The sequence below is a fragment of the Lasioglossum baleicum genome, chromosome 5, assembly GCF_051020765.1.
Source record: "Lasioglossum baleicum chromosome 5, iyLasBale1, whole genome shotgun sequence".
Classification (NCBI taxonomy): domain Eukaryota; kingdom Metazoa; phylum Arthropoda; class Insecta; order Hymenoptera; family Halictidae; genus Lasioglossum; species Lasioglossum baleicum.
This window is the reverse complement of record NC_134933.1, coordinates 3,854,505-3,882,444: the sequence shown is the minus strand read 5'-3', so window position 1 is coordinate 3,882,444 and position 27,940 is coordinate 3,854,505. Positions and strand designations below refer to the sequence as shown.

Sequence of the window (27,940 nt, the reverse complement as noted above, 5' to 3'; positions counted from 1 at the left end):
AGTCTTGGTTCGAGATTGGGTTTGGGTTTGTGGTGCATATGCGAGTTTGGTCCGTTTTTTACGTTGCACCATGTTCTTGTGTCTGAACGTGGGTCGTTAGTATTTCCATGGGTTGATTGTTTCGAAGTATTTGAGTAGTTTGTTTAGCGGTATCTACAAACACTACTAAACACTCTGGATACAATCATAAACTGGTGTACGGACAAAGACCATGACCTAATAATAGGGATGGATGCAAACGCACACCACACAATCCTGCGTTGGACTGTGTTGGAGCTTTTTCCACCTTTTCCAGGGTGTTTATTTGTGTATGTTGGCCACCGCCTGGGTTTTTATTCTACGGCGAGGAGATCCGCATACTCACTAGGAGCATGTCTCGATCTATGGTCATGGTCCCTGGCTTGCGGTGGACAAAACAGACTACACTAGCCCCAAGGCATACCGACCGATATGCCTCACACCTTCCTTACTGAAGACAACGGAAAGACTAATAGACCGATACCTAAAAAACACACACCTGAAGGAGACACCACTACACAGAGCACAACATGCATTCAGACCAGGACACTCGCGTAGATAAGAAACTTGCAACAGTACGAACTATGTTTGTTCTTAGCGCTATTTCCTTGATTCTTATATCCAATGGGTTTATTCCTGTGAGGATTTCCATTGTTCTGGTAATCCTACAAAGCCAGTTTTCCGACGAGAATGTATTATTAGTTCCCCAGATTCATTTTTTAAATTCATTACATATAATTTGAATTTGTCAAACCTATTTCTTATGAAATCAATGTTATTTAAATTTATAGCTTGTTTAAACCCTTTTTGGTTCATATTTTTGGAATTTAAAATATCGAAAATGTCATTAAACATTAATAAAAATTTAACCGTTGCTTCGCAATCCTCAAATTCTTTGAGTCCCAAATTCTGACAAAAGGTCAGAGAAGGTTATGTAACTGTATGTAACCATTATGTAACGCATGCATAATGACGTACTGCGCTTGCGCCGGACACCACCGGACACAGCCAATGAAAAAGATGGAACTTCTACCCATAGATCCATGCGTCTACCTCGTCCCCTCCGGAAAAGAAATCACCCCCCTTGCCCAAAATGCTAGCTCATGCTCCATCCCTATATTCCTATATCCATGGTTACATACAGTGTTACGTCCTAAGATGGACGCCTTTTAATTGGAGGTACGAGTTAAAAGAATTTATTACAATAATGATTACGAGATATGAAGCAGTTTCGAACCTACCTGCATTCACCGGCTCTGGTTCGGGAAATTGAAGATTTTATGATACTTATGCGATTCTATTAAAATCTATTCGTAACGAGGAAATCGAAGTCAGGGGTTCGAAATGAATTTGGAGAAGCTGATGTTTAATAGAAGTTAAACGGAGTGTATTTAAACAATGAATTCAGAATACATTTGAGTTTTGAGTAATCGATACGAGAGTTAGTAATTGTTATAAATATTAGTATTTACCGTTACGCTGATTCGGCTTATGATAATTAATCCTCTAGGGTTCGGTTAGAGTTTGTTTTGGTAACACACACTTGTACAATCACGAACGTTATCGAATCGCGGGTATTTCACAAATATTGTTTGAGATTATAATAGTACGACTCGTTACTCGACTGCTGGTTTTATTACTACTGCCACGCTGGCGAGGTGTCGTCGTTTTTATATTTTCTTCTATCTTTTGTTCTACCCCAAATCCTTGTGGAGTTGGTTCGGTTTTCACTTGTCATCATAATCGTATTCTGCAGTTTTTATTCGTTGAATTATTCCTGTGTCTTTCTCTCTCTCAGCTGGATCCTCCGTTTCTCGCGTTCTTCCGGAGTGCTTTCGGTCTATGTGTCAGCTCTATTGCGTTCTTGGTCTTCTTGGTATTTAATTTTTGCTTGGGTGGTTTTCTTGTAATTTTGCGCTGTAGGTGGCCTGCAGCTGCTTTTGTTATTTAACCTCGCTCGCGTATTATATTTCGGTTTATTCGCTTAGTATATGATTACAATATTTTATTTCTATTTCTTGCGCAACATTAGTTAAAGAAATTATTAAATAGAGTTAGGGAATATTTGTATTGTGGTTATTTATTATTTATTAATGACGGTTGGACCACCGGACGTGACACCTTCCCCTTTAGAAAGCAAATTTCCAAAGGAAATTTGTTTAAGCTGCTCCGCTACTTTGTTGAACTCGGATGTACCCGGTCTGTCGACCCTGGATCGGGTGTCGCGAAGGTCGTCGCTCGACTCGTCAGCTGCTGGGGTCTTGTTTCTCCGTTCGTCAGCTCGGCGTATGAGCAGGTGCGTCAGCGAACTCCATGCGGCTCCGCACAAGGTGAGACCGCATCCGTATATCGAGTGTAGCTGATAACCGTGTATTATGGTGTCGAGTATCGTCTTGATAAATTTGAAGATGATAAACACAGCTAGCACTCCTGCGCTAAAGGATCCAAATGTGATGAATCCATTCCAGAATTTCTGGCTGCGCTTTCTGCTATTTCATTTAGTGTTTCTTCGTTCATCATGCCCATAATGGAAATTGAATTTGCTGGTATGTTTTTTCCTGTCATGCTTCGTGCGACAGAATTTAACACAGCTGATTTCTCGGCAGGGAACATGATATGATCTCGTAAATCGTTGAGATCGTTTTGAGTGTAGATTCCGCTGGTAGCCAATTTGGATGGGTTGTCGTACTTCCATTCGGGTTCCTTCATTGGTTGCAGTGTTTGGGGTGCGATGACCTCTATTGGTCTTGGTGATAACCTATGCCAATGTTGGTCAATCTCGTACATTACTGGTAGTACCTGACTACAATCTCTATGGGTTCCATGACTTGTGAGTATGTGGGTTATAGGTGTTAGGAATTTTGATTGGTTTCTGTGGCTAACTGGTAACTCAGAATAGCAGTCTTCGGTGCGTCGGATTTTTACATCCACCGCGACGCATTTTATTATGTGGATCACTTCTCCGGCCACTAGAGCCATGTATCCCGGTTGTTTTGTAACTATTTGTGCAAATTCATCGGGTTTTAAAGTGGCTATAGTCAGTGCATTGGTTAACACTTGTTTTTCTAAATTGCACTTTTGCGTAATGATATTTCTATAAAGGTTGGTCATCTGGTTCTTAATGTGTCTTTCTATATAAACAAATTTTGAGTTTATATAGGTGAAAATATCAAGGTTTTCCACACGCATTGGCTTTTTCCTAATAAATGTGCTTTCTTTCGTTGTTTCTAAGATGAACCATTTCGGGTGTTCTGTTCGGAAGAGGGTGTATCCGCATATTGGCATCTCACCCAATTGAGTCAATGCAAACGTTATGTCTCCTGTGGTTAAAGCGAATACTGACGGGGATCTTTCTTGGTCCACGCTGTCTGTGATTTTTGATGCCAGTCCTTCATACAAGATGTCGTATTGCTCAAATTTGCAGGTGGATTGTGGGAATGACCTCCAGAAGGTGGATCCATCGTCGTTGTCTAGGCATGTTTCGTCTTGGAATGTGCACACGGTTCCTGATGTTAACATTATTTTGTTCGTCTCCAATTTCACTGGTACTGATGCTGTTTTTAGTGTTATTTTTGCGACAGCTTGTACGACTACATTGTCCCAAGATCCGTATGGATCTGAGAATTGTACTCCCTGACATTTACCGTTGACGTTCAATTCTCCCGCCAAAGTAAAGGTTCTTGTTTCCGTAGAGTTTACTCTTAAGCCGCTTAGTTGTATATTTCTTCCTATATACATTATACCGAACAGGTGCATTTTGTTGCACTGATCTTCGGTCACGGGTTCAATGTATTCAATTATTCCGTTTTGTACCGCTGATGTGTGAGAATACATACCACAGTAGTTAATTACTCTGTACATTTCGACCTTGCATTGTCTTATATCGACATAATTGAAATCGGACAGCTGGAGTAGTTGAATGTGGACTTCTTCTGTCTTCGTGGTGACGTGGTTGATGTCGCAGTCGTTGATGTTTTTTAGGGAAAGAGTGGTCACGTTTAGGTGGTGTCCATTACAATCGTATCCGATAATGGTGCGCGAGGGTTGTATGAACGTGAATATTAGGTAAAACCCTAACATTTTCTGTAACAGATTTTCTCGCTGCTTATTTGATTCAATACTTATATTGGTTTTTGCTAAGGTTAGTATCTTATATATTACTATACGTTAATGGTTCGTATATTCGTTGTTTGCGGGGCTAACGGAAGAATGTGATCATTAGTGTTTGAATACTAATAATAGCATTCTTTAATTAATTGGAGATAACGCAGTAAAATAGTCGGTTGGGTCGGTTGGGACAAGAATAAGATTGTTGTTTGGGGAATATGTATATATAGAATTTACTTGATTATGTGTATGTATATGAAAGATATAGATGTATAGATATAGATATATGGTTAAGGTATAATATGTGAATTAGAATGTACTTTGATGTTGTGGTGGTGGTTGCGGTGGTGTTCACCATCTTTGATCTACTTCATGGAGAACTCCCCTGTATATCCACCACCAATCTGTGTGGGTCAGTATAAAGTGTTCTTCTATACAGTCCGGGCACTTCCATGCTGGTTGCATTTCGGCAATTCTTATTTCACAGATTTTGCATTTTGTAGCTTTTCTCGCCGCTGCGGGGGCACATAGCACGTGGAGTCCTCTTTCCTCGTGTGCCCATACGTCCTCCTCCGACATGTCGTAATAGCAGTCTCGGCATGCCCTGGTTTCTCCTAGAGTATACACTGCTCCGTCCCAGGGCGCTCTTACGCACCGTAGGGACAATAGTTTTCGATATGTTTCGGGATGGTTTATGGGTAGTACCCCATCCATAGGTCCATAGTATTCTTCTACTATTTCCTCGTGGTTGTATTTGGCCTTTGGTATTGGCATTTTATTTATTGGAGCTGTATTTATTTATATAAATATTGTTAGTTGTGTTAGAATATTATATCTGTCTTCGTTAGTCATGTCTGTCTTGTTGTATGTCTACAGTCTCGTCTGCAATTTCCGTTGTGGTTCAGGTCGAATGTGGGCCATTTTTAATTTATTTATGTGTACAGTACGATGGTTACCATTAACTAAAATTTTTATGTTTTGGTTTGGTAAAATTTCTATAACTTTATGAGGTCCAGTATATTGATCGCTGAACTTTCCTTTGAATGGTTCTTTCAACAAATATACCAGATCTGCCACCTTAAAGTTTTGTGGGTTTATTTTTCGATCATAATAATATTTTGATTTGACTTTGGCGGCGTTTAGGTTCTTACGCGCAGATAATTGTAGTTCGTTGATTGTTGAATGTAAATCTCTGAGATATTCTGCGTAAGTAGGTTCCAGGTTTTCTTTTACCGGATTGCTACTTGTTGGCTCACGAGCAATTTTTCCAAATACTAGTTCATGTGGAGAGAATCTTGTTCCTTCATGTACCGATGTATTATATGAGAACATAGCCAAATCTAACCAATTGTCCCAATTTGTCGCATTATTCACATACTGTTTCAGATATTCCATTAATACATGGTGCGATCTTTCTATTGAACCATTACTTTGTGGATGGTAGGCCGTGGTTTTATAATGTTTGATTTTGAATTTCTTTGCTACTTGTTTCATAAGATTCGAGGTAAAGTTGGTTCCCAAATCTGTTAATATTGCTTTTGGGGCTCCAAATCGGCAAATGAAATTTTTAATAAAGCCATCTGCAATATCTGCGGCTGTTATTCGATTGGTTGCTTTGTTTTAATTCTCGTTAGTTTCTTTAATTGACATTCGTTGCAAGTGCGTATAAAATTTCGAATATCCTTTTTCATTCCTTCCCAGTAATATAATTGTCGAATCCGATGGTAGGTTTTTGTTATCCCTTTATGTCCACCGATGGCCGACATATGTTTTTCTTCGATTATGTTGGTTCTATCTTCCTCTGGTGGTATTGTTACTTGGCCAGTGCATATTGTTATTTTTGTAGGTCGATCTTGAAATGCCCTTTTTATTTGATTTATAATGTATTTCCAAGGTATATCTTCGATGTTGTTTGATTTCCTTATACTGAATGAGTCTAGATTCATTTCTTCGGTTACATCTAATAAAGATGCTATGGCGTTGACAATGTTTTCTGGTTCGATAGGTGTATATTTATCTTGTTTGATCGGTAATACGATAACGTAAAAATTTTCTGTATAATGGGGTTGTAGTCGAGCTCGTTCAAATGTTAGATCAATTGTGGTACGTAATAAATTGGCTTCTGCTAATTCTTCTGCTCCCTTATCGATTGGTTTGCCATTCATGTCCACGAATACTACTTTGTGCGTTTTGCCCATGTATAATGGTTCGCGAACTTCTCTGATTTCTGGGTATCTGTGTGGTGTTTGCGTTAAACTAGGCACTCCTGTACGAGTCTCTATTGATTTAGGAGTTGCGGGAGGAATAATATTTTCTTGGTTAGGTGTTTCTGTATTGAGTTGTAACGAGTTGTCGAGATTTGAAGAATTGCGGGGTACGCTAGTTCTGGGATCAGAACTTGATTGCGACGTTTGCGTATTGTCAGATGGAATCGTCTTCTTTTTCCGTACCGTATCTGGTAGAGGTGAATCTTCCGCTGAAGTAGATGGAAGTTTCCTCTTCTTGATCAATACGTATCGTGATTCTTCTGTTTCTAATTCATTTGGTTCGTTAAGCTTCCTTTTCTTCTGAGCTGATTCAGATAATAATTCTTCTATTTCTTCTGATGATGTTGAAAAAATTCGTTTCCTAGTAAAATTCTTGTGTTTGTGTAAAGGTAGACAGATTTCTGGAGGGTTCCGAGATAAGGCATCAGCGTTAGCATTGGTTTTGCCTTGTTTGTAATGAATTTTGTATTCATATTCCGATAATTTCAATTTCCATTTCCATAATCTAGAAGTTGGATCCTTGATGGAGTGTAGCCAAACTAAGGGTTTATGATCAGTAATTATATTGAATGTTCGGCCGTATAGGTATGGCCGAAAGTGTGATATGCAGTAAACAATTGCTAAACATTCTTTTTCTATTGTGGAATATTTTTGTTCGGCTGCATTTAATAATCTAGAAGCGTACGCTATGGGGAGATCCTTTCCAATTGAGCCTTGGCTTAGAATTCCTCCGATAGCATATGCAGATGCATCAGTAGTGAGATTAAATGTTTTTGAAAAATCTGGAAACTGTAATATGGGCTTTGTTATGAGGGCTTCACGTAGGGTTTTAAAAGATTCTTCCTGCATCTCTTTCCAATCAAAAGTGATATCTTTCTTTAATAAATCTGTCAATGGTTTAGCTGTTGCGGAGAAGTCCGGTATGAATCTTCGATAGTATCCAGCTAATCCCAAGAATTGTTTAATATGTTTCGCGGTTTTTGGTTTTGGAAAATTCTGTACTGCTTCTATTTTCTTTGGATCAGGTTTTAAACCATCTTCGCTAATTATATGTCCCAAGTAGGTTACTTCGTGTCGTAAAAACTCGCATTTGTCGGGTTGTAGTTTTAATCGTGCAGTGCGTAATCGATCCATTAGTTTATTAAATTTAATTTCGTGCTCTCGTAAGGAACTAGAATATATTACTATGTCGTCTAGATACACGAATAGTTCGGATCCCTGAAGCCCTGCCAGAACACTGTTCATCAAACGTTGAAATGTGGCTGGAGCATTTTTCAAACCAAAAGGCATTCTTTTAAATTGAAAGTGGCCATACGGTGTTGAGAATGCTGTCTTATGAGCGTCCTCAGATGTCATTTTAATTTGGTGGAATCCGGAAGCTAAATCAAATATGGAAAAATATTTGGCACTTCCAAGTTGATCTAAAATTTCTGTAATATTAGGTAAAGGGTATGCATCACCAATTGTTTTCTCATTCAAATTACGATAATCGATTACGAGACGCCATCGTTTGTTTCCGCGAGAATCTTGCTTCTTTGGTACGATCCATACTGGCGAATTGTATGGTGATGTTGATGATTCGATCACGTCTGTTTCTAATAATTCCTGTACTTGTCTATTAATTTCTTCTTTATGAATTTGTGGAAAGCGATATTGTCGAGTATTTACTGGAATGTCGTCTGTGGTATAAATTCTGTGTTGTAGCACCACAGTGCCTTCGAGGATTTCTCCAGGGATATTGAATCTATCCTGGTTTCGTTCTATCAGTTTTAAAATATTTTCTTTTTCCTCTTCATTGAGGTGATCAAGTCTTAGTAGTTCCAAGATATCTTCGAGTCGATTGCGACACCTTGCTGTCGCTACTTGGCGGGTGCTGACTCTGCTGACTGACCGTTTTGTAGTTTCTTCGAACGGCTCCAGTTTCACCATAGGTACGTCGAGGACGTAGTCTTTCAATGTCGCGTTGGTTATTCTTATGTAGGCTCTCCCTTTATTGTTACTGTAGAAAATCGTGGATTTCGTTGTGGAAATTGCTTATATTTTGTAGTATATAAATGTCTAATTACAATACGTATTTATCTGTTTTTATAAATGAATAATATGCTCTCTTATACACACTCTATGTATATATCTCTCTATGGCTCACTGTTCACTACGTCTGTTCTCTACAGAATACATTTCACTACTACCGAATCGCACATCGGTCACTGCCCATACTATTTACCTAGAATGTCGACTCATACAACACAACACAGTACCATATATAAACAGTAATATAGATATGACATCCAACTCATAATTCCAACACCCTTCTTTGAGTTGATGTTCATCTTCGTTTCCTCGATAATCCTCATTCATATAATATTCAATAATTTTCTAAATTTAACAAATTTCTCTTTATCTAATGCCTTAGTAAATATGTCGGCCATATTATCATTCGTTCCAATCTTAACTATATCAATTACGTTATTAACATAGTTCTCGTGTACATAATGGTAATGCACTTCAATGTGCTTCGAATTTTTCGTTAAGTTTCCATTCTTGGCTATTATAACCGCTCCTAAATTATCCTCGTAAATTTTTACGCATTCTTTCAGAAATACATTAAACGTTTCAATTGTTCCTTTAATCGCAATAATCTCAGTCACTGCTTCAGACAGGGCAACATACTCCGCAAAAGTTGAAGATTTTACAACACTCTTTTGTTTCCGTGTTTTCCAAAAAATTACATTGCCATAGAGTCGAATTACATATCCCGTCGTTGACTTTCGATCAATGCAGTCACCAGCCCAATCTGCATCCACAAAACAATCTAATACTTCTACTTGTTTTGTCCTTTTATATGTCAACTTTAAGTTTCTTGTCAAGTACAAGTATTTCAATATTCTCAACGCATATTTATAATGAGTTTTATCGAAGCAATTTTGGAATTTACTCAAATAATTTACACTAAAAGCAATATCAGGTCTTGTACCTGTACTAATATAAAGCAATGCTCCAATTAAATTTCTGAAATTGACATTTGTTTCTGCTCTTACTGCAGGTTCTAATTTTAGTTTTGATTCTATCGGCGTCTCGTATAATTTAGCTTTATCAATCATATATTTTTTCGCTAGTGCTTCTATGTATTCGCATTGACTCAAGGTTAATATATTTTTCTTTTCATATGTGTACTCTATCTCAATACCTACATAACATTTTACCTTTCCAATGTCTTTCATTTTAAATCTGTTCGCTAAATTAATTTTAACATCTTTAATTTTATTCCTATCTCTACTGCATATCAATATATCATCGACGAAAAGTAAAACAAAAATCTGTTCGCTATTTTGAATTCTATAATATAGACAGTAATCATATTCGCATTTACTAAATCCTAACTCTTTTATATAGTTGTCAAAACATTCATACCATGCCCGTGGGCTCTCCCTCAAACCATACAATGATTTATATAATTTATACACTTTGTCAATCCTCTTACAAAAACCCATTGGTTGTTTTACATAAATTTCAGATTTCACTCTTCCATTCAGAAATGCTGTCTCTACATCCATCTGCTCAATTTCCATACCTTTTTCACAACAGTAGGATAATAATATTTTTAAAGTTTGCATTTTAAACACAGGAGCGTATGTATCATATATCACATCACTTTGCTGATACCCTCTCACTACAAGTCTCGCTTTAAAAATTCCATTATTTTTCTTTGAATACACCCACTTTACATCAAGTACTTGCTTTTCTGGTTTTTCCACTAGTTTCCAGGTTTTATTTGATTCTAAACTTTTCATTTCGCGTTTCATTGCATTTTGCCACTGTTTCACTTCAACACTTGCCATTGCTTCTTCGTAGGTGTCTGGTACATCCACGTTGCAGTACTTGGCGAATATATACTCTTCATGGTATCTCCTTGGAGGATTCGTTGTTCTCTTTGATCTTCTTCTGTCATCTTCTTCTTCTCGAGTTTCATTAAAACCTATGCATTTCCTTTCATTTTCAATAATATCCACATTTCTGGCAACAATTACTTTATTATTTATTAGAATTCTGTAACCAACCTCGGTATATCCTACAAGAATTCCTAGTTCAGCCTTCTTATCCCATTTTGATCTTCGTTGTTCTTCAGGAACCCTTACAAAGACCTTGCTTCCATATAAGCGTAAATTATCTGCACACGGTTTCTTACTGAAAAAGATTTCATATGGTGTCTTATTCTTCCTCATATTTATTAATGATCTATTTTTCAAATAAGTTGCTGCCATAATGCACTCAGGCCAAAACCTTCTTTCTATCCCAGCTTCAGCCAGCAAACATCTTGCTATTCCCATAATGGTCCTGTTGAACCTCTCTGCAGTTCCATTCAATTGATGAACATAAGGGGGACACGTGTTTATTTGAAAGCCCTTCTTTCGTGCTAACTCATACATATTTCTGTTAAGGTATTCCTTCCCATTGTCATACCTTAATTTCTTGACCCTTTTTCCAGTCAGGTTTTCTACCTCATTTAAGTAATCCTGTAAACAATCATATACTAAATCTTTCGTCTTTATACAGAAAACCTTTGCTAGACCGCTATAATCGTCGATAAACGAAACAAAGTATTTTTCTCCTCCACAACCTTCAGTTGCATGTGGTCCATTCACATCTGTGTGAACAATTTCCAGTAATTCTTCAGCCCTCGTTCTTTGATTCCGAAACGGCAGGTTGCTCATCTTGTTCTCTATACATATTTTACACTTTAAGTAGCTGCTATCCAATTCCTTTGGTAATCCTTTTATTAATTCATTTTTGCTAAGCATACGTAAATATTTGAAATTAACATGTCCTAAAATACGATGCCATTTCTCTAGTTGGTTTTCTCCGTTTATATTGGTTGTTAAATTTACTCTTACCCTATTTTCTTCATTAATTTCACTTTTCATTATGAATAGGTTATGTTGCTTTTCCGCAACTGCAATCAGCTCATTATATTTATTAAAGATTCTTGTTGTCTTTCCGATCGAACTAATTCTGTTTCCATTCTCAGTTACCATAGCATAACTAATCAAATTTGAATCCATGTCTTTAACATAATACACTTCATTTAACGTTATTTCAGACCTTTTCCCATATACAAAAAATGTTGCCTGAATACTACCTTTCTTTGTTGCATACAGCGTTCGGCCATCACCGATCCTAACCTTTACCGGTTCCTTCAGAGTTTCATACTTCTGGTAATAGGTGTCACTGTTAACGATGTGGTTTGTACATCCGCTATCGAGGATCCATATTAACTCTTGACTTTCCGCTATGTTTACACTGTTTGCCCTTGCTCCGGCTACATTCACCATGAAACAGTTTCCATTTCTTTGTTCGTTCTGTGTACTTCTGTAATATCCCCGTCCAGCTTGGGAATTTGACCTTCTCACTTGTTCACTCGTATTCTGGAATCTTCTAGGCCCATGTGTATATTGTCCTCTTCTTAGATATCCTCTATTATACGTTTGTCCTTGTCGACAGTCCTTCTTGATGTGGCCTGGCTTACCACAATTGTAACACGTCACCGTTCGCTTCTCACTAGTAGACGGCTTCATTGCCGTAAAAGCATTTGCTTTAACTAGGCTTTCATCATTTTTATCCCCATCAGCTTTTTCTAATGATTTTAACAGAATTTTACTCTTTAGGTAATCCACAGTCCTTTCTGCCTCCGGGAGTACATCAACTAAATCACCAATATGACTGTACGAGCTTGGTAGTGCTTTCAGCATATAATTCAATTTTTCATTTTCTGTCACTTTTGCACCAGCGGTCTTTAAACTATTCACCGCTTTTTCAAAGTCGTCGAAGAAGACCGTTACTCCAGTATAATTTTTCATTTTTATTGTCTCTAGTTTATTCCTACAAACTATTTGCAACGCCGTTGACTCTTTCAAATACATACTGTCGAACTTCCTTATTATATCAAACGCGGAATTCAGTTCACTCACGTATTCCAGTTGCTTATTGCTTATCGCACTGTATATATAGTTCATAGCCTTCACACACATTTCTTCCCATTCCTCTCTCTTATCCGTAGATATCATTTGTCTGTCTACCACAGTTTTACACTTTTTATACCTCAGGAGCATCAAGATTCTCTTTTTCCAGCTCGTATAGTCAGTACCATCGAACACTGGTATTACGATGTCGTCCGTCTTTACATACGCCATCTTGTATTACACTGCCTCGTGTCGACCACGTTTTACTCGTTACTTTTCACTTTTAGCAAACCACGCTCTGCTACCATGTAGAAAATCGTGGATTTCGTTGTGGAAATTGCTTATATTTTGTAGTATATAAATGTCTAATTACAATACGTATTTATCTGTTTTTATAAATGAATAATATGCTCTCTTATACACACTCTATGTATATATCTCTCTATGGCTCACTGTTCACTACGTCTGTTCTCTACAGAATACATTTCACTACTACCGAATCGCACATCGGTCACTGCCCATACTATTTACCTAGAATGTCGACTCATACAACACAACACAGTACCATATATAAACAGTAATATAGATATGACATCCAACTCATAATTCCAACAGTTACTGACCACGGTTTCTCCAATAAATATTCCTTTCTCTTTAGGATTTGAGGAATGTAACCCTGCTGTATTTCAGGATTGATTATATTTACTATTAGTGGAATTGATGTTCTCTTAGGAACGATTATTTGTTGTTCTTCGAAAAATGGTACATAAGTAGTTCCCCATTTTACATGTTTTTCGGAATAATCAACATTCGCTTGATGATCTCGTAAAAATTCGGATCCTAGGATTCCGTTTTGATCTATCGATATTCGGTTGCTAACAACATGGAATAATACTGGATGACCTGCTATCCTGATTGATGCCGTCCCTAGGGTGGCCAGGACCTCGGTCGAGATTCCTCGAATATGAATAGCATTATCTGTAACGATGTTCGCAGTTTTTGGGACCATGATTTCTTTGATGAGGTTGACTTCCGAACCTGAGTCCACTAAAAGTGTCGTTATTCCTTGGAGGTCTGGTGAAGTGATCTTTATGGTGGGGGTATTTCTAGTTGAATCTAGCTGAATATTGATAACCCTTCTAAGTCGAATTCCTCTTCTTCCATCCTCGATTCCTTGATCCTTTTTACTTCCTTGAGGTGACTCGTTCCTGGAGAGTCGTTCTGTTGGATTGTCGTGGTTTCCATTGGTGTATGTGAAATCTTCGGTGAGGATGTATCGATTTTCATTATCGATTTGCGCTCCGTGGATTTTCCTCCCTGGGGCGCGCCACTGTTCCCTGGGGGAAATCTCCCGTTTCCCGACTTCTGTTGGGAATAAGGCACTATCTCTCCTGAGTCCACCTTGGCCTTGAATTTATAGCATTCTTTGATTACGTGTCCTGGTTTTTTACAATAATTACAAGTAACAGGTGGGTTACTTGTTCCGGCTTGATTACTGATTCCTGTTTCTCTATTAGGTCTCTGGTTACCGGTGTCATTCCTATCGTTATCGGTAGCGTTGTTACGCCAGCGTGATCCCGTGTTGTTATCGTGTCTTGGAGCCTGTTGATACCTGTTCGGAGTAAGTTGATACCGGTATTGCGGCTGAAACTGATTTTTTCGGTCTCTGAGATTAGGTTGGAATGTTCTCATCCGTTCTTCTTCCTGTTGCATTTGTTTGGAGATTTTGATTGCATTGGTGTATGCTTCTTCTAAATTCAGAACCCCTTCTAATCGTACTCTGACGCAGATATTGGAGGGTAATCCTCTCAAAAAGGCTTCTAATACGTCGGAGTCTATGAGGTTCGTTTCTGTTAATTCTCCGTATTGACTACGTTCCTCGTCCATGATTGCTAATCTTAGATCCTTTGTACGACTAATATAATCTAACATACTTTCGTTGGGTTTTTGGAATATGTTCCCCAATTCTCCCTTATACTGATTTATGGTTTTCTGTTCCCCAAACATCATTTTAATTTTTGTCCCAAATTCCTCTACAGTTTCAATATTCGAGTCTTCGATAGCCATAAACGCGTGTCCTCTAAGTTTATTTGTAAGTAATTTTACCAAATGCGGTTCTTGATTTTCTGGGAGCATGGATTTAGCTCTTTCGCATGCTCGTAAAAATTGATATATTGAAGGTTTATGACCATCGAATACTGGTACGGTCTGTAACGCGTCTTTAATTCTAATCGGGTTTTCAGTCTGTGTCTGGTCGGACGGTATCTGTCTATTTCTCGGTGTCCGTTGTTCGGTCTTTGTCGGTTTACTTATTATCCCTAATGTATCCTGAATTTGTGTTATTTGTCCAGATAGTTCTCTGAATTTAGGACCCAGTTCTGTCACGAATTTATTATTTTCCTGAGCTAGTTTAATTTGTTCGATAGCTTCTCTTAATACTTGTGTCTGAATATCGACTTCGATTTGTTCGCCACCGCTAGCCATTGTTAAATTTAGTGGAAATATGATTCTGATAAGATGGAACAAAATCCTCAATTCCTGCCTCGTATCCCACCGCTGTCACCAAAAATTTATGTTACGTCCTAAGATGGACGCCTTTTAATTGGAGGTACGAGTTAAAAGAATTTACTACAATAATGATTACGAGATATGAAGCAGTTTCGAACCTACCTGCATTCACCGGCTCTGGTTCGGGAAATTGAAGATTTTATGATACTTATGCGATTCTATTAAAATCTATTCGTAACGAGGAAATCGAAGTCAGGGGTTCGAAATGAATTTGGAGAAGCTGATGTTTAATAGAAGTTAAACGGAGTGTATTTAAACAATGAATTCAGAATACATTTGAGTTTTGAGTAATCGATACGAGAGTTAGTAATTGTTATAAATATTAGTATTTACCGTTACGCTGATTCGGCTTATGATAATTAATCCTCTAGGGTTCGGTTAGAGTTTGTTTTGGTAACACACACTTGTACAATCACGAACGTTATCGAATCGCGGGTATTTCACAAATATTGTTTGAGATTATAATAGTACGACTCGTTACTCGACTGCTGGTTTTATTACTACTGCCACGCTGGCGAGGTGTCGTCGTTTTTATATTTTCTTCTATCTTTTGTTCTACCCCAAATCCTTGTGGAGTTGGTTCGGTTTTCACTTGTCATCATAATCGTATTCTGCAGTTTTTATTCGTTGAATTATTCCTGTGTCTTTCTCTCTCTCAGCTGGATCCTCCGTTTCTCGCGTTCTTCCGGAGTGCTTTCGGTCTATGTGTCAGCTCTATTGCGTTCTTGGTCTTCTTGGTATTTAATTTTTGCTTGGGTGGTTTTCTTGTAATTTTTGCGCTGTAGGTGGCCTGCAGCTGCTTTTGTTATTTAACCTCGCTCGCGTATTATATTTCGGTTTATTCGCTTAGTATATGATTACAATATTTTATTTCTATTTCTTGCGCAACATTAGTTAAAGAAATTATTAAATAGAGTTAGGGAATATTTGTATTGTGGTTATTTATTATTTATTAATGACGGTTGGACCACCGGACGTGACAACAGTTACATAACCTTTTAGTGCAGCCCAGCAGCCAGAACGGAGAAATTGAGGAAATCTAGGAAATCGCGGAGAAATAAATAATTTTCAATATAGGCCCACATAAAAAAATTAATAATCATTTCTTAGTATTTTTTCAACAATTTCGATCAATTGCAATTTTTGAAAAAATTTCTTTTCACATCCTTTTGTAAAATAATTGCTCTAGCTTCCCAAAACAGTTCAAATCGTATAGTGCTATATTAAAAAAGTTATCGTCTTCTTTAGAGTACTGTACATATATATATATATATATATATATATATATAAACCTATTATGTGTAAAAACTTATTGTACCCTATTTTTAATTATACTATAAGAAAAAATTACATTTATGATATCCCTATTAATTATTAAATATATAACACCTATTCATTTACTAAAAATAATAATTTTAAAATATAAATAAGAAATTTTTTTTTTATGTAAAATTAGTATGTTCTTTAATTCGTGTTGCACGTTTTAATTTCCTTTCTATATTCTCTAATTTTAGTTTTCTTTAATCCCTCGTTCTATTTGCCGTTATCGAAAAATGACCCCCTTGCCCATAATGCTAGCTCACGCTCCATCCCTATATTCCTATATGTATACATGATGTAACGCATGCATAATGACGTACTGCGCTTGCGCCGGACACAGCCAATGAAAAAGATGCAACTTCTACCCTTGGATCCATGCTTCTACCTCGTCCCCTCCTGAAAATGACTTCCACCCCGCAACGACATCCTCCATCCCTATATTCCTATATCCACGGTGCATTATACAGGTGTGCCGACTTCCCTCAAAAAACTGAGGCAGATGAGTCGTAATTCTCTGGCCGCCGCCAGACGGCGCATGGTCCCAGGTACTGTACATGTACGAATGAGATAATACACACAATCACACTCATTCGCACACGTACGGTACCTGGAACCATGCGCCGTCTGGCGGCGGCCAGAGAATTACGACTCATCTGCCTCCAAATTTCAGCATTACAGAAATGCTAAGTCGGCACACCTGTATAATGCACCGTGCCTATATCCATGGTTCGCACACACGGTCGTACAGAGAGTGAGAGGTTGGATTCCTCACGTACGCATTATGATACATAATTACTCATCGATACTGCAGATGTCGCGATTAATCGGTAATGTAGTTTTCTAGTTCCAACAGTAGCACATTTAAACATTCCTAAATCGGGGAACTAATAATCAACATTATAAAACGGATCTACGTCGTGAAACCGTTTTACGCCTAATCTAAAAGTATTTTCATAGGGAAAAATTAACGAAACAATGCAAATCGAGCCGTCGCGTAAAATACAGCAATTGTCGCGATCTTGTGTTGATAATAATATTGTTGCGAAGGCTTCGGCGTGGTCTTGCCGGAGAACACATAATAATAATAAACGAAACTATAACTGTATTAAATGTACAATAGAAGGAGAACAATCGATAATGTGTGCTTTCGTCTCAATCACTCGAGAGGATCTAACATCTCTCTTCTTCTTATCAACAAACTCGTTGTCCGGATACCGCAATATCGATCTGACAGGCGACTTCACTCGATCTCTGTGATAACTTCAGAATATCACAGGGGAAAGGCAACTTCATCGTAACATTACTCCCCCCGCTGGTCGCTGGAAAAGATCTTTTAAATGCTTCGGCACAAGTGAAACCACCTTTTCCTCCTCCGGAGTAACTTCTTTCTTCTTCGCCAATAAAGTTACTTCTGCCTTATTTTTCATCCCTCGACCAATAAAGCTGACCTCCTCCTTCCCAGCTATTTGTAATTTTCCTGCCAAATAATCGAGCCCACACGCGTGTCTCTGGAGAAATTCATTTCCCAAAATACACTCCTCCGCCATATTAATTACGAAGAAATCTTCCTCCGATTCAAAACTGTTAATTTTAACCAGACATCTGCACCTGTCTTGAATCGGTAAATTCTCTCCAGAAATGGACACAATTTTCATTTCCGGAAGTCCCTCCGCCGCGCCAAGCTTACTTTTGGGACTGAACTTATTTGTCCCTAAAAGATTCACACTCGATCCTGTGTCAATTACTATCGAAGTCAATTCTCCATCGATGAATCCCTCGATGGCCGTACAATTCTTCTTCAAGTAAGTCTTCAGCACGACGGGGGTAGAAGAAGAAGAAGTCACAGTCTCCCCCTCTACTGTGACTTCTTTGCGTTTCCCATCTTCTGCGTTTGCCTCTTCGGACAATCCTTCTGCTTTCAGAACACTTTTGTCCAGGCTGCCGACAACTCCAACACTCCCTGGGTCGATCTTCTCTATTACTGTTGATATTCGTTGTATTCCGATTCACGAAACTCGACCTCTGCTGGTAGCTCCTGTTCGGACGAAACGCCTCCTCCGGTCTTCGATCGCTCTCCCGTTCTCTCCAACTCCTTCCAGGGATAATTCGTTCCGGAAAATAATAAGGTTTGTAGCGATCGTTTCGGTTTTTATATGAGGTTTCAGTAATGGACTCAACAGCTTCAATCTCTAGGGCTCTAATAACCGTTGCCCTCAGAGATGTAAAACCACCGAGTCTCAATATTCGCTTGATCTCCTCGTTGGCCAATGCTGCTACAAATTGAGAGGCCGCGAGTTTGTCCCTACTTTCGAAAGGGCATTCGTCAAATGCAGTTTGAGCAAGCCTCTCAATTTCTGCCGCCAACTCAGAAATCGACTCCCCTTTCCGTTGCCTGTAATTTTGAAACTTCACGTAACTTAAATTTCGAAAATTTTTTTATCCCATAACGGAACTCTAATGCCGAAACTATCGTCTGGAAGTCATTCTGTTTATCCACAGAAAGAGACGTCAACACTCCTCGAGCAGGGCCCTCCAAAGATGCAACTAAGGCCAAAGCTTTCCTCGGTTCATCCCATCTATTCGCGCGAGCTATCGTGTCAAACTGAATCCGATATTCTTCCCACGAAGCTTTACCGTCGAATTTAGGCGGTTTCACGGTATATCCTAACTCTGAAACACTACGAAACCCGCCCACCGTATCGTGCGGAGGATCCTGCTGCGAAAGCGGAAGAACCAGAAACGTAGACCCGTTAAGAACAGATATATTTTCATTTTGAGGTTCACGGTTCTCGGTAGAGTTAATTAATCGCGGCTGTACAAGCGTGTGTAGATTTTGCGAGAGCACCTGACACTGAGCCTCCAGGATCCCGAAACGTCCTTCCAAGGCAGCTTCCCTCGCAGCTTGAGCGGCCCTGTTTTCTGCTTCCGTCTCTTCAAACCGGGTCCTCTCCTGTTCCCATCTCTGTTCTGAGATCTTCTGCTGCTCTTGAAACTGCCCCGAAATGTTCCTCTGGAGGGCTTCGAAAAGCGTCTGCAACATCATCGCTTCTACTCCCGAAGTGGATGTTGTTGCGGTGCTATCTCCCGTAATCCCACTTCTGACACCAATGTTGCGAAGGCTTCGGCGTGGTCTTGCCGGAGAACACATAATAATAATAAACGAAACTATAACTTTATTAAATGTACAATAGAAGGAGAACAATCGATAATGTGTGCTTTCGTCTCAATCACTCGAGAGGATCTAACATCTCTCTTCTTCTTATCAACAAACTCGTTGTCCGGATACCGCAATATCGATCTGACAGGCGACTTCACTCGATCTCTGTGATAACTTCAGAATATCACAGGGGAAAGGCAACTTCATCGTAACAATATATTGCCAAATTCAATTTTCCGGTAAAAAACCTCGCCACTGCTAGTGCGGAACTGCATAGAAGCATTGAGAGTGGTGGAAGAATCACCACCACTCTCTATGGGAGCATGACGTTCAAGTTCAGCCAATCTTTTGGCGTACTGTTGCAGAGGTTGCCGCGGCTTTCTGAAATATTTTCGGAAAAAAGACATGTTGTCTTCATACACGAAAGCTGAAAATGAATCCAAGGTGCCGAAACGTTCTACGTCATCCGCCCAATGCAGAAGACGATGGACATTATACGAACAGAATGTTTTGCCGTAGACGGCTTCGCAAGACTCAACAAAGTGTTTTAATGGTGCTTTTGCAAGAGGGAAATGTTCCTTTACATAGGAGGGTGAAACCAGTATTCTGATGGCAATGTGCAGAAGCATGAAGTGTAAATATACCGTATCAGACACTACTCCGTATGTGACAACTGGGCCAGTGTACAACAGAAATTGCCGAAATTCGGTCGCTTTGAAGTTTAAAAAATTACTGTGGTGTATTAAACATTATTTATTAAACTGGATTACAATTCCTACATCGGATTACTTTAGTGTACTTGTTTGAACTTCTAATGGCAGAGTGTTACTGACTACTTGCGGACGCGCGCTGAACCTGCTTGGCGTTTCCACTAGATGGCGCCGATACATCACAATTGTAAGGATTGGTCCGGAAAGGATCAATGATGGTCTTGAATCACACGTGGTGAGCCTTACTCTCAGCACGTGGAATAACTCACTTGTAGACACCATTAACGAGTGTAAACAATATCAACAATTTATTCAGCAACACTGAAAAGTTACACGCACTGTACAGTGCCTAAACGAGGCAATAAACCGTATTACTTTGTAACGGCTCCACCAGCCACAATGGCGGATCGAAATAATCATAGAGCAATGAGTAATCACGCGTGTGTACAGTTCGAGAGCACGAGGAAGAAGAGATCGATCGGCACGATCGACGTGCCGTCGATAATGGCGTCAGTGGTCGTGCGCAGGCGCGGCAGCTCCCCACTATGCTGTCGATGCAGAGTGGTACGCGCGACCCCACACAATTGTAGGACTACACGACGTGTGGAGGCCGAACTTCAGACATGCGCCACAAGAGGGACAGGCACTCTGCTAGTAGGGCTGTTCGAGTACTCGCAAAATGCGAGCCGAGCTAAGCTCGACTCGATTGGTCGAATCGAGTCGAGTACTCGCACGATGCGAGTAGCTCGCATCGATGCAAGCTACCCGCATCGAAGCGAGCTACTCGCGCCGCGTCATCGGCTCGCATCGGTGCGAGTTACTTGCATCGATGCGAGTACTCGACCGGCTCGATCAATCCAGTCGAGCTTAGCTCAGCTCGCACCGACCCACAGTGCGCCGGAATGCCTGTTTCTTGGACAAAATTCTATAACTTTTGTTCTGTTCATGATAGAGACATGAAACAAAGTGGGTTTTTTTATTTATATTGAGAGCAATCACAATATGATATTATTATAAATATAGTATTTATTTAAACATTAAAAAACGATATTTACAAACAAAATTTTGTTTTATTGGTGGTTTTCAGTAGATATATGAATTCGCAGTTCAGTTCTTCCGAAACTGAAACGTCGTTTTAAATTAAATTTTTTTCATAAATAGCAAATGATCGGAATTGTGGAAGAAATACTAAAAGTTGCATTATACAACTTCTTTATGTGGACCTATATTGAAAATTTAACAAATACGCTTTGTAGATCTGTGTTAATTGAACAACAAACGTCTACTATTTGATCTTCCTAAAATTCGCGAAAAAATGTATATATAAACACTGTATATTATTGATATATATTTGTACATATATTCGTGCCAGTATGTGCAAGTCTATAACCTACCATCGCCCTGTCATTCAGTACTGTGTGAGCATAGATTATAGATAAGGGACTTCAGGTTTAGGTTCAAAACTCGTGATACTTGCTCTTTAGATAATATTGTAATCTTTGTAAATGTTTGAGTGATTTTCATCTCGAAGTCTTTTCTGAATTTGCAAAAGTTGAAGTGGGTATTTAAATTCTGTGCTGAATTTACACAATAATCAGTATTATTTATGCTTGTAGAAGGTTGTATGAAAACGCAAAAGGATATATTTAAATAATACCTTGCACAATTTTATGATTTGTGGAAGTATACTGATAGTGCAAACGATGATACTTATACATATATATATATGTGTATATATATATATATATATATATATATATATATATATATATATATATATATATTGCGACGTTGTCCCTTTTTCGAACGGTTTTATGGCCGACGAAAAACGGTCAACCCCGAGATTTTATAGGCTCTGAGACCGGGCCGTGCGCGGCCGTGCGGACACGGTCCTCTCGGTGCAAAGGCGGAACTCGGTGGAGGCTTGAACGAACAACGCGACGATAGTTCGGGCGCCAGGTATTTAGAAAATACCACGCGAAACACGCTGGTGACCTCGAACTCGGGGAAGCCGAGTCCGAGAGTCAAGCCTCCACGAAACGCGGTCTGAAATAATGACGCGAACGGCCAGATGATTCGAGCGCAGGAGATAACGGGGACAGTCCTCACGGCAGGACGGATCTCGCAGGTGAAGAATCAACAAACGGAATTGGCTCTTAATCTTTAATGGTCACGAAAGTAAAAGATACAGGCGAGCGGCCACGAGGCCGCGAACCGGGAGTCCGCGCTCCTTGTACACTTTAGCGGAAGATGATCGTTCGCTGAGCGCGTTAGTCTAACGTGATTCTATCGCGGACGTACGATGCTACGGTACAATATTCGATTTGTTCGTCGATACAAGATTCCGCGAGGCGCGGATGAACGGCGCAATTCCTACGACTGTCGCGAGAGTCCGAGACGAAGCGAAATTGCCGACGTGCGATGGATAATCCACGGCCGTACGCGGGATTCGAGGCGCGTAGACCGCCGCGGTTCACGCGTAATTCCGCCTACGCTTCTACCGTCGCCGACTATCCGAACCGAAGACTATTCGAGACTTATTCGATACCGACACAACTCCCGAGGAAGACTTCCGATTTACGAAATTAAGGGAATTCTTGTCGCGAAGGCTCACAGCGTCCTTGAGGAGGACGCGAGCGAAGGCTCGAGGCGCCCTGCGCCTCGGCTCTTACGAAATCTCCGAGGACGAGACGAACACGTGTCGTCCTCGCGCGAATAACACGAGCCACCACGATTAACGAATCGAGGAATCACAAAATCGACTTACCGTTGACGATATTCGCTCTTGCCGCTACCGACGGACCTCTCACGCCTCGTTGGAGGTTGCCCTTTGATCGAAATTCAGCGCTGGATCCGGAAAATTAAAGCCACCCGCGACGCGAAACTGATCGGGATTCGATATTCGGAACAAGGGCGAGATTATATGAAGCGGAAACGCGAGTAGTCTCTACGAGCCTCTGTGCGACAGTGGTTCCTCGATCCGCATCGACGGAACGCATCGATCCTGGTTCCCCCCACTCCGAGCGTATTGCCGAATTTTCCGATAGGTGCCGTACGCAACGCAACTAGGTTGTCGCAGGATCGCAACTACGAAAAAGTCCTAGGGCCCCAGACTTTACGCGACCACTTAATTTACCGCGACCTTTGAATTCCCGCTCTTCCTCGGCGAGCGGTTCGCATAATCCTCGGCAGCCAATTCGACACACCACCCACGCTGAGATCCTAGTTGAGCGGGATGAGACGGCGGCGGGACTCGGGCATGCTGTTGTTCGCTATAGGATCTCTTCGTCCCACGACGGCGCCTCCGGGTTTGTTCGCCCGTGTGTGATGACTTGTTTTGCTGCTTCCGGCGCCGGATTTGTTCGTTGGCCATCCTTTTATTCGGTCTTTGATCCTTCGGCACCTTTTCGGACTCGTACGCTTTCTTTATGATCGATAATTGCCTGAAACGTCGTACTCCGTACGCACAACAGATGGCATTAGTACGGTGCACGAAATCGGAAGATTTTCCTCTCGGAGTGCTCTTATGGCCTGCGGGTGGCTTACGTAACCGAAAAAGGTCGGTCCGGTCCACACGTAAAGGTCTTTGCACACTACACCGTCACGGCAGGTAACGGCAACGGACCGCTAGGCCGTTTTGGGTCTCTCCTCTGTATTTCAATGGGGATGCGGACAATAGGCCGCATCGCCGCAGCAGGTAGACGGGATAGAGAGGCAACGTATCGGGACGGGAAAAAGTGCGCACACGATATCGGCAAGCGCCGACAGTTCACTTTCTTCTATATAGTTTCCATGGAGGTGCGCGCACTAGACTGGCACCGACACGACGCGCAACGTCTTGGCAAAAGGGACATTCTCGGCGAGAATGTTTTGCCGGCCGCTCGATGTGGTGTTCGAACGGAAAACGACTAAACGAATAAAATGAAGATCGCAAACAATAGAATTGGTTCGTTGATTTCGTATATTTGTCAATTCATGACAATTTTAGTTATACTATAGTTAGTTATTTAAAGTTTTAAATATTTATAAAAGAAATTTTACTCGCATAACATAAAAATACTGCCAATTTTGCGATGATTGTTATCTAGACGCCATAAACAATAGTCTCTTTTTAATTTGATAAAAAAATCATTTATAAAAAGTTCATATTTTATCACAAGGAATGCAGTAATCGTTGGATTTCACAAAAGTTATTCGGGAAATCTAGTTAATTGAAAATATTAAATTTGCATTTATCGATGATAGACATTATCATTGATTGATAAATATCCATTATAACGGACAACAATTCTTTTTGGTCATATGGAACCGCTATCGATGATGGAAATAATTTTTGGCTATTAGTATTAGTAATCATTGTCGAGGACAGAAATTTTATTGGGCTACTAATTACACTAGTTTACAAAATGAAATTGATTTCATGTACATTTAGGAGAGTACACGGTGGGAGATTTCACCAATAAATTAAGACCATTGAGCGATGCTATCAAGGGTTTTACATATCATTCCTCGCGAGAGAAACGGATCCCAAAACCAACCGAAGACAGAGCAAGAGCCAAAACTATTACTAAAATATTCTAAAGAATAAAAAGAGTTGGGTTCTTTCGTATGTTTTTTGCAATCAAAAATGTGTTGTTTTATTCAAAACGAAATAAGTTTTCGCTGTAGCAGTGGCATCAACGTGAGAACAAAAGAAACCATTGCCGGCATGGCCACTTGTCGAAAAATGAATATATTCAGAAAATGTGGGATTTGGATTTATTCACTCAATCGCTAATAACTGTATCATTTTTCGGCCGATTTACTTCTGGTTGGTGTTATTTTTTACTTTACGTATATATAAAGAGAAAGCGGACGTTTTTGTCGGTTTCTATTGCCACAGAATAAGCTTAAAAATTTAATTTTTTTAAAAATCTGGACTATTTTCATCAATATCTTTTGAACCGCTTAACCAATTAAAGATGCCACTATACATATTTACTCATCATTTCAATGTCTTTCATTTGGTACCAAGAACGACCAAATCGGACACATCTAGCTCCAGGTATGGTTTTTAAAGTGAAAAGGAGTGAACAAATTGAAAAAATCAAAATATCTTAAAAGCTGTTCCGTAAAAAGAATGTTCACCTTTATTTTCGAATTCAGCAGGAGAAAATCCATAGGAAAAGTTACCTCTCATCAAATGTACATAAAATCAATTTCATTTTGTAAACTAGTGTTATGCGAGAGTCAGAATAGATCCAAGTCAAGATCCTGTTTGTGGATATATCCGAAATGGCACATTGATATGGAAAAGAAAAGAAACGACTCGCGCGAGCTTCGAAAATTTTCTTTTCATCCCTCTAATAAAATCGTAGTCGTTACAGTAAAATAAGAAGCGATTGCGTAGGCAGTGCCAATGCTGGCCACTCGAAAGTAACTGCGCCCAAACCCCGGTAATCCGCAATAACCAAATCACTACAGCGTGTCTTTACAATACAGTCATAGAGCAATAAAAACTCGACCGTACGCCCCAACATTATTACTATTGTCGGACTTGCACCCGCACCGTCTACCTGCGTATAGTGAACTGGTGCCCTACCGTCGAACCTACAGAGGTGTCTTGGCAAAATATCTTCGCTCGACACGAGTTGCCGCCAGCGCAGTGGTGTTCACCACTAGAACGGTCTGGATAAGGTCGTTCGATGGGTTACGCTACGGCCAGTTACGGCGCGGCGAACGCCCGCGCCAGTGGTGAGCGCCACTGAAAGTGTCGTTCAGTGACGTTGCGGTGCCGATCAGTAGTGTACGGAAAAGACCACCACCGCGGTGCCTTTTTGACCGCGCGGTCCGTTGCCGTTACCTGCCGTGACGGTATAGTGTGCAAAGACCTTAATTCGGCTGTTTGACCGAGTTCAAACGGCGAAGTGACGTCGCACGCTTGCAACGTCACAATATATATATATATATGAAGGTAATTAATGAAAAGTGACACATATTATACATGTATTAAATCATAAATAAATTTTCCTTTATTTCTCTCTCTCTCTCTCTCTCTCTCTCTCTCACTCTTATGTTGTGTTTAAGATAATTCGTCATACCAGGGAGCTGGTCATACTAACCGTTGTTATAATAGTAAGATAGAATAAATAGATGAATAATAGTGATGATGATGCTAATGATAACGATAACAAAAATAACAATATTAACAATAATAGCAATATTAACAATAACAACAATATTAACAATAATAGCAATATTAACAATAACAACAATAATAACAGTAACAATAATAATAATAACGATATATACGAATAATAATAATAACAAAATCAAAACAAAGCAATTACATTACGATCGACAAAACGGAATATTTAATAATAATACACCAACATTCTCACAAATACGAAAAGCAGTCATACTTATTACAACTTAATTCTTTGCAAGTACAATAATTTTTTTTTTTTTTTTTTTTTTTAACGCGGGAAGGTGGAAAAACCTTGAAAAGGCACGAGGCAGGGTCCGCACTGCCAAGTAGTGTGGGATTTTCAGCCACTAAAAAACCACCACCCGTTCTCCCGCTGGTTTTCCGCGACACTTCCGGTTGGAGCCGTTTGGTTCTCACTTCAATATTGTCGCTACGCCGAAGTCGGCGCGCCTCCTCGTCTCTGTTCTACTGGCGAATAACAACAACATTAATAATAATAACAACAACAATAATAGTAAGAATACTCTGATAACAATAACAATATAATTGATAAAAGTGATACATGCCTTTGCAGTACAATCTATGATTTCTGGTTGGCAGATACAAAACATAGTTGTTCCACTTTCTCCGATAATAGAGACGTCCTTCTCTCTGTAACTATATTGCCCGCTAGTGAAAATAGTCGCTCGCTATATGCCTGTGATGCGGGAATGCCAAATAAATTTCTAGCACCTACTGCTAACTCGGGAAAGCGTGTGGAATTTTGTCTCCACCACTCTAATATACAGGATTCCTGTGCAATCAGTTTTTCCGTCAAGTATGTCTCTATTTGGTGTTGCAAAATATTAATCGGTTGGCCTTCGTTCCGAGCAACATTTTTGAAGAAACTAAAAAGGCTTTGTGATGATTCTATTGATGATGCTTCTGCAAAAAAATATTATAAAATACGTACATACTATTATATATTAAATACAATCTCGCTCAATTTTGTGATTCTTTTACACTCACCAACGTTTTCATCTGCAACGCCTGCATTATTTGTTATAGAAGATTTGCTATATTTGTTTGCAAATTTCTCTAAAATATCCTTTGCCTGTTCTTTCCTCTCAATTGGCAACAAGCGATTCTTTATTCGTGGATCCAAAATCATGCTCACTAGTAAGCTGTCCGTACTAGTTGCAAAATAAAATCTGCTGCCTAATTCAATTATAAAATTATTTTTTAATACTGAGATCTCGCTTGGATTGTCGTTCTCAAGCATGTTCATCAGAGTATCCCGAATTCCGTAGACTGTGGGAATGTATCGCGGGAGAGTAGGCGTATTTTCCACAGTCATGATTTCCGTGGCTTCCTTAAATAATTTCAGACACGTTGAATATTCTTCTATTTCGGCCCACTCGCGGCTTGTGATTGCGTCGGGCATCCGCGGTTCGCACAGTACGGTATGCAACGCTCGACGCACGTTCATTAATCTGTTCAACATATCGTACTGCGAGTTCCACCTCGTTTCACAGTCGATGATTAATTTCAACGGTGTCCTTCCCGGATACTGCGCCAACTGTTCACGTTTCAGTTTTTGATTGGCCGCCGACGACCGATGAAAATATCTAACTATCCTTCTACATTTTGTTAATAAAGTCACTAATTCT

The 27,940-nt window shown here is 39.7% G+C and overlaps 2 protein-coding genes across 2 annotated transcripts in view; one reads left to right on the top strand and one right to left on the bottom strand.

Moving 5' to 3' along the window:
• Positions 1 to 27,940, top strand: part of LOC143209177 (nuclear RNA export factor 1-like) — a 165,244-nt gene that overhangs the window by 125,697 nt on the left and 11,607 nt on the right. The gene's annotated exons all lie outside the window — the stretch shown is intronic.
• Positions 923 to 4,115, bottom strand: LOC143209175 (uncharacterized). The gene is given in 2 exon segments (XM_076424511.1): positions 923 to 2,496; positions 2,499 to 4,115. Coding segments are annotated over 2 exon segments (1,995 nt in total). The 5' UTR covers positions 4,099 to 4,115; the 3' UTR covers positions 923 to 2,101.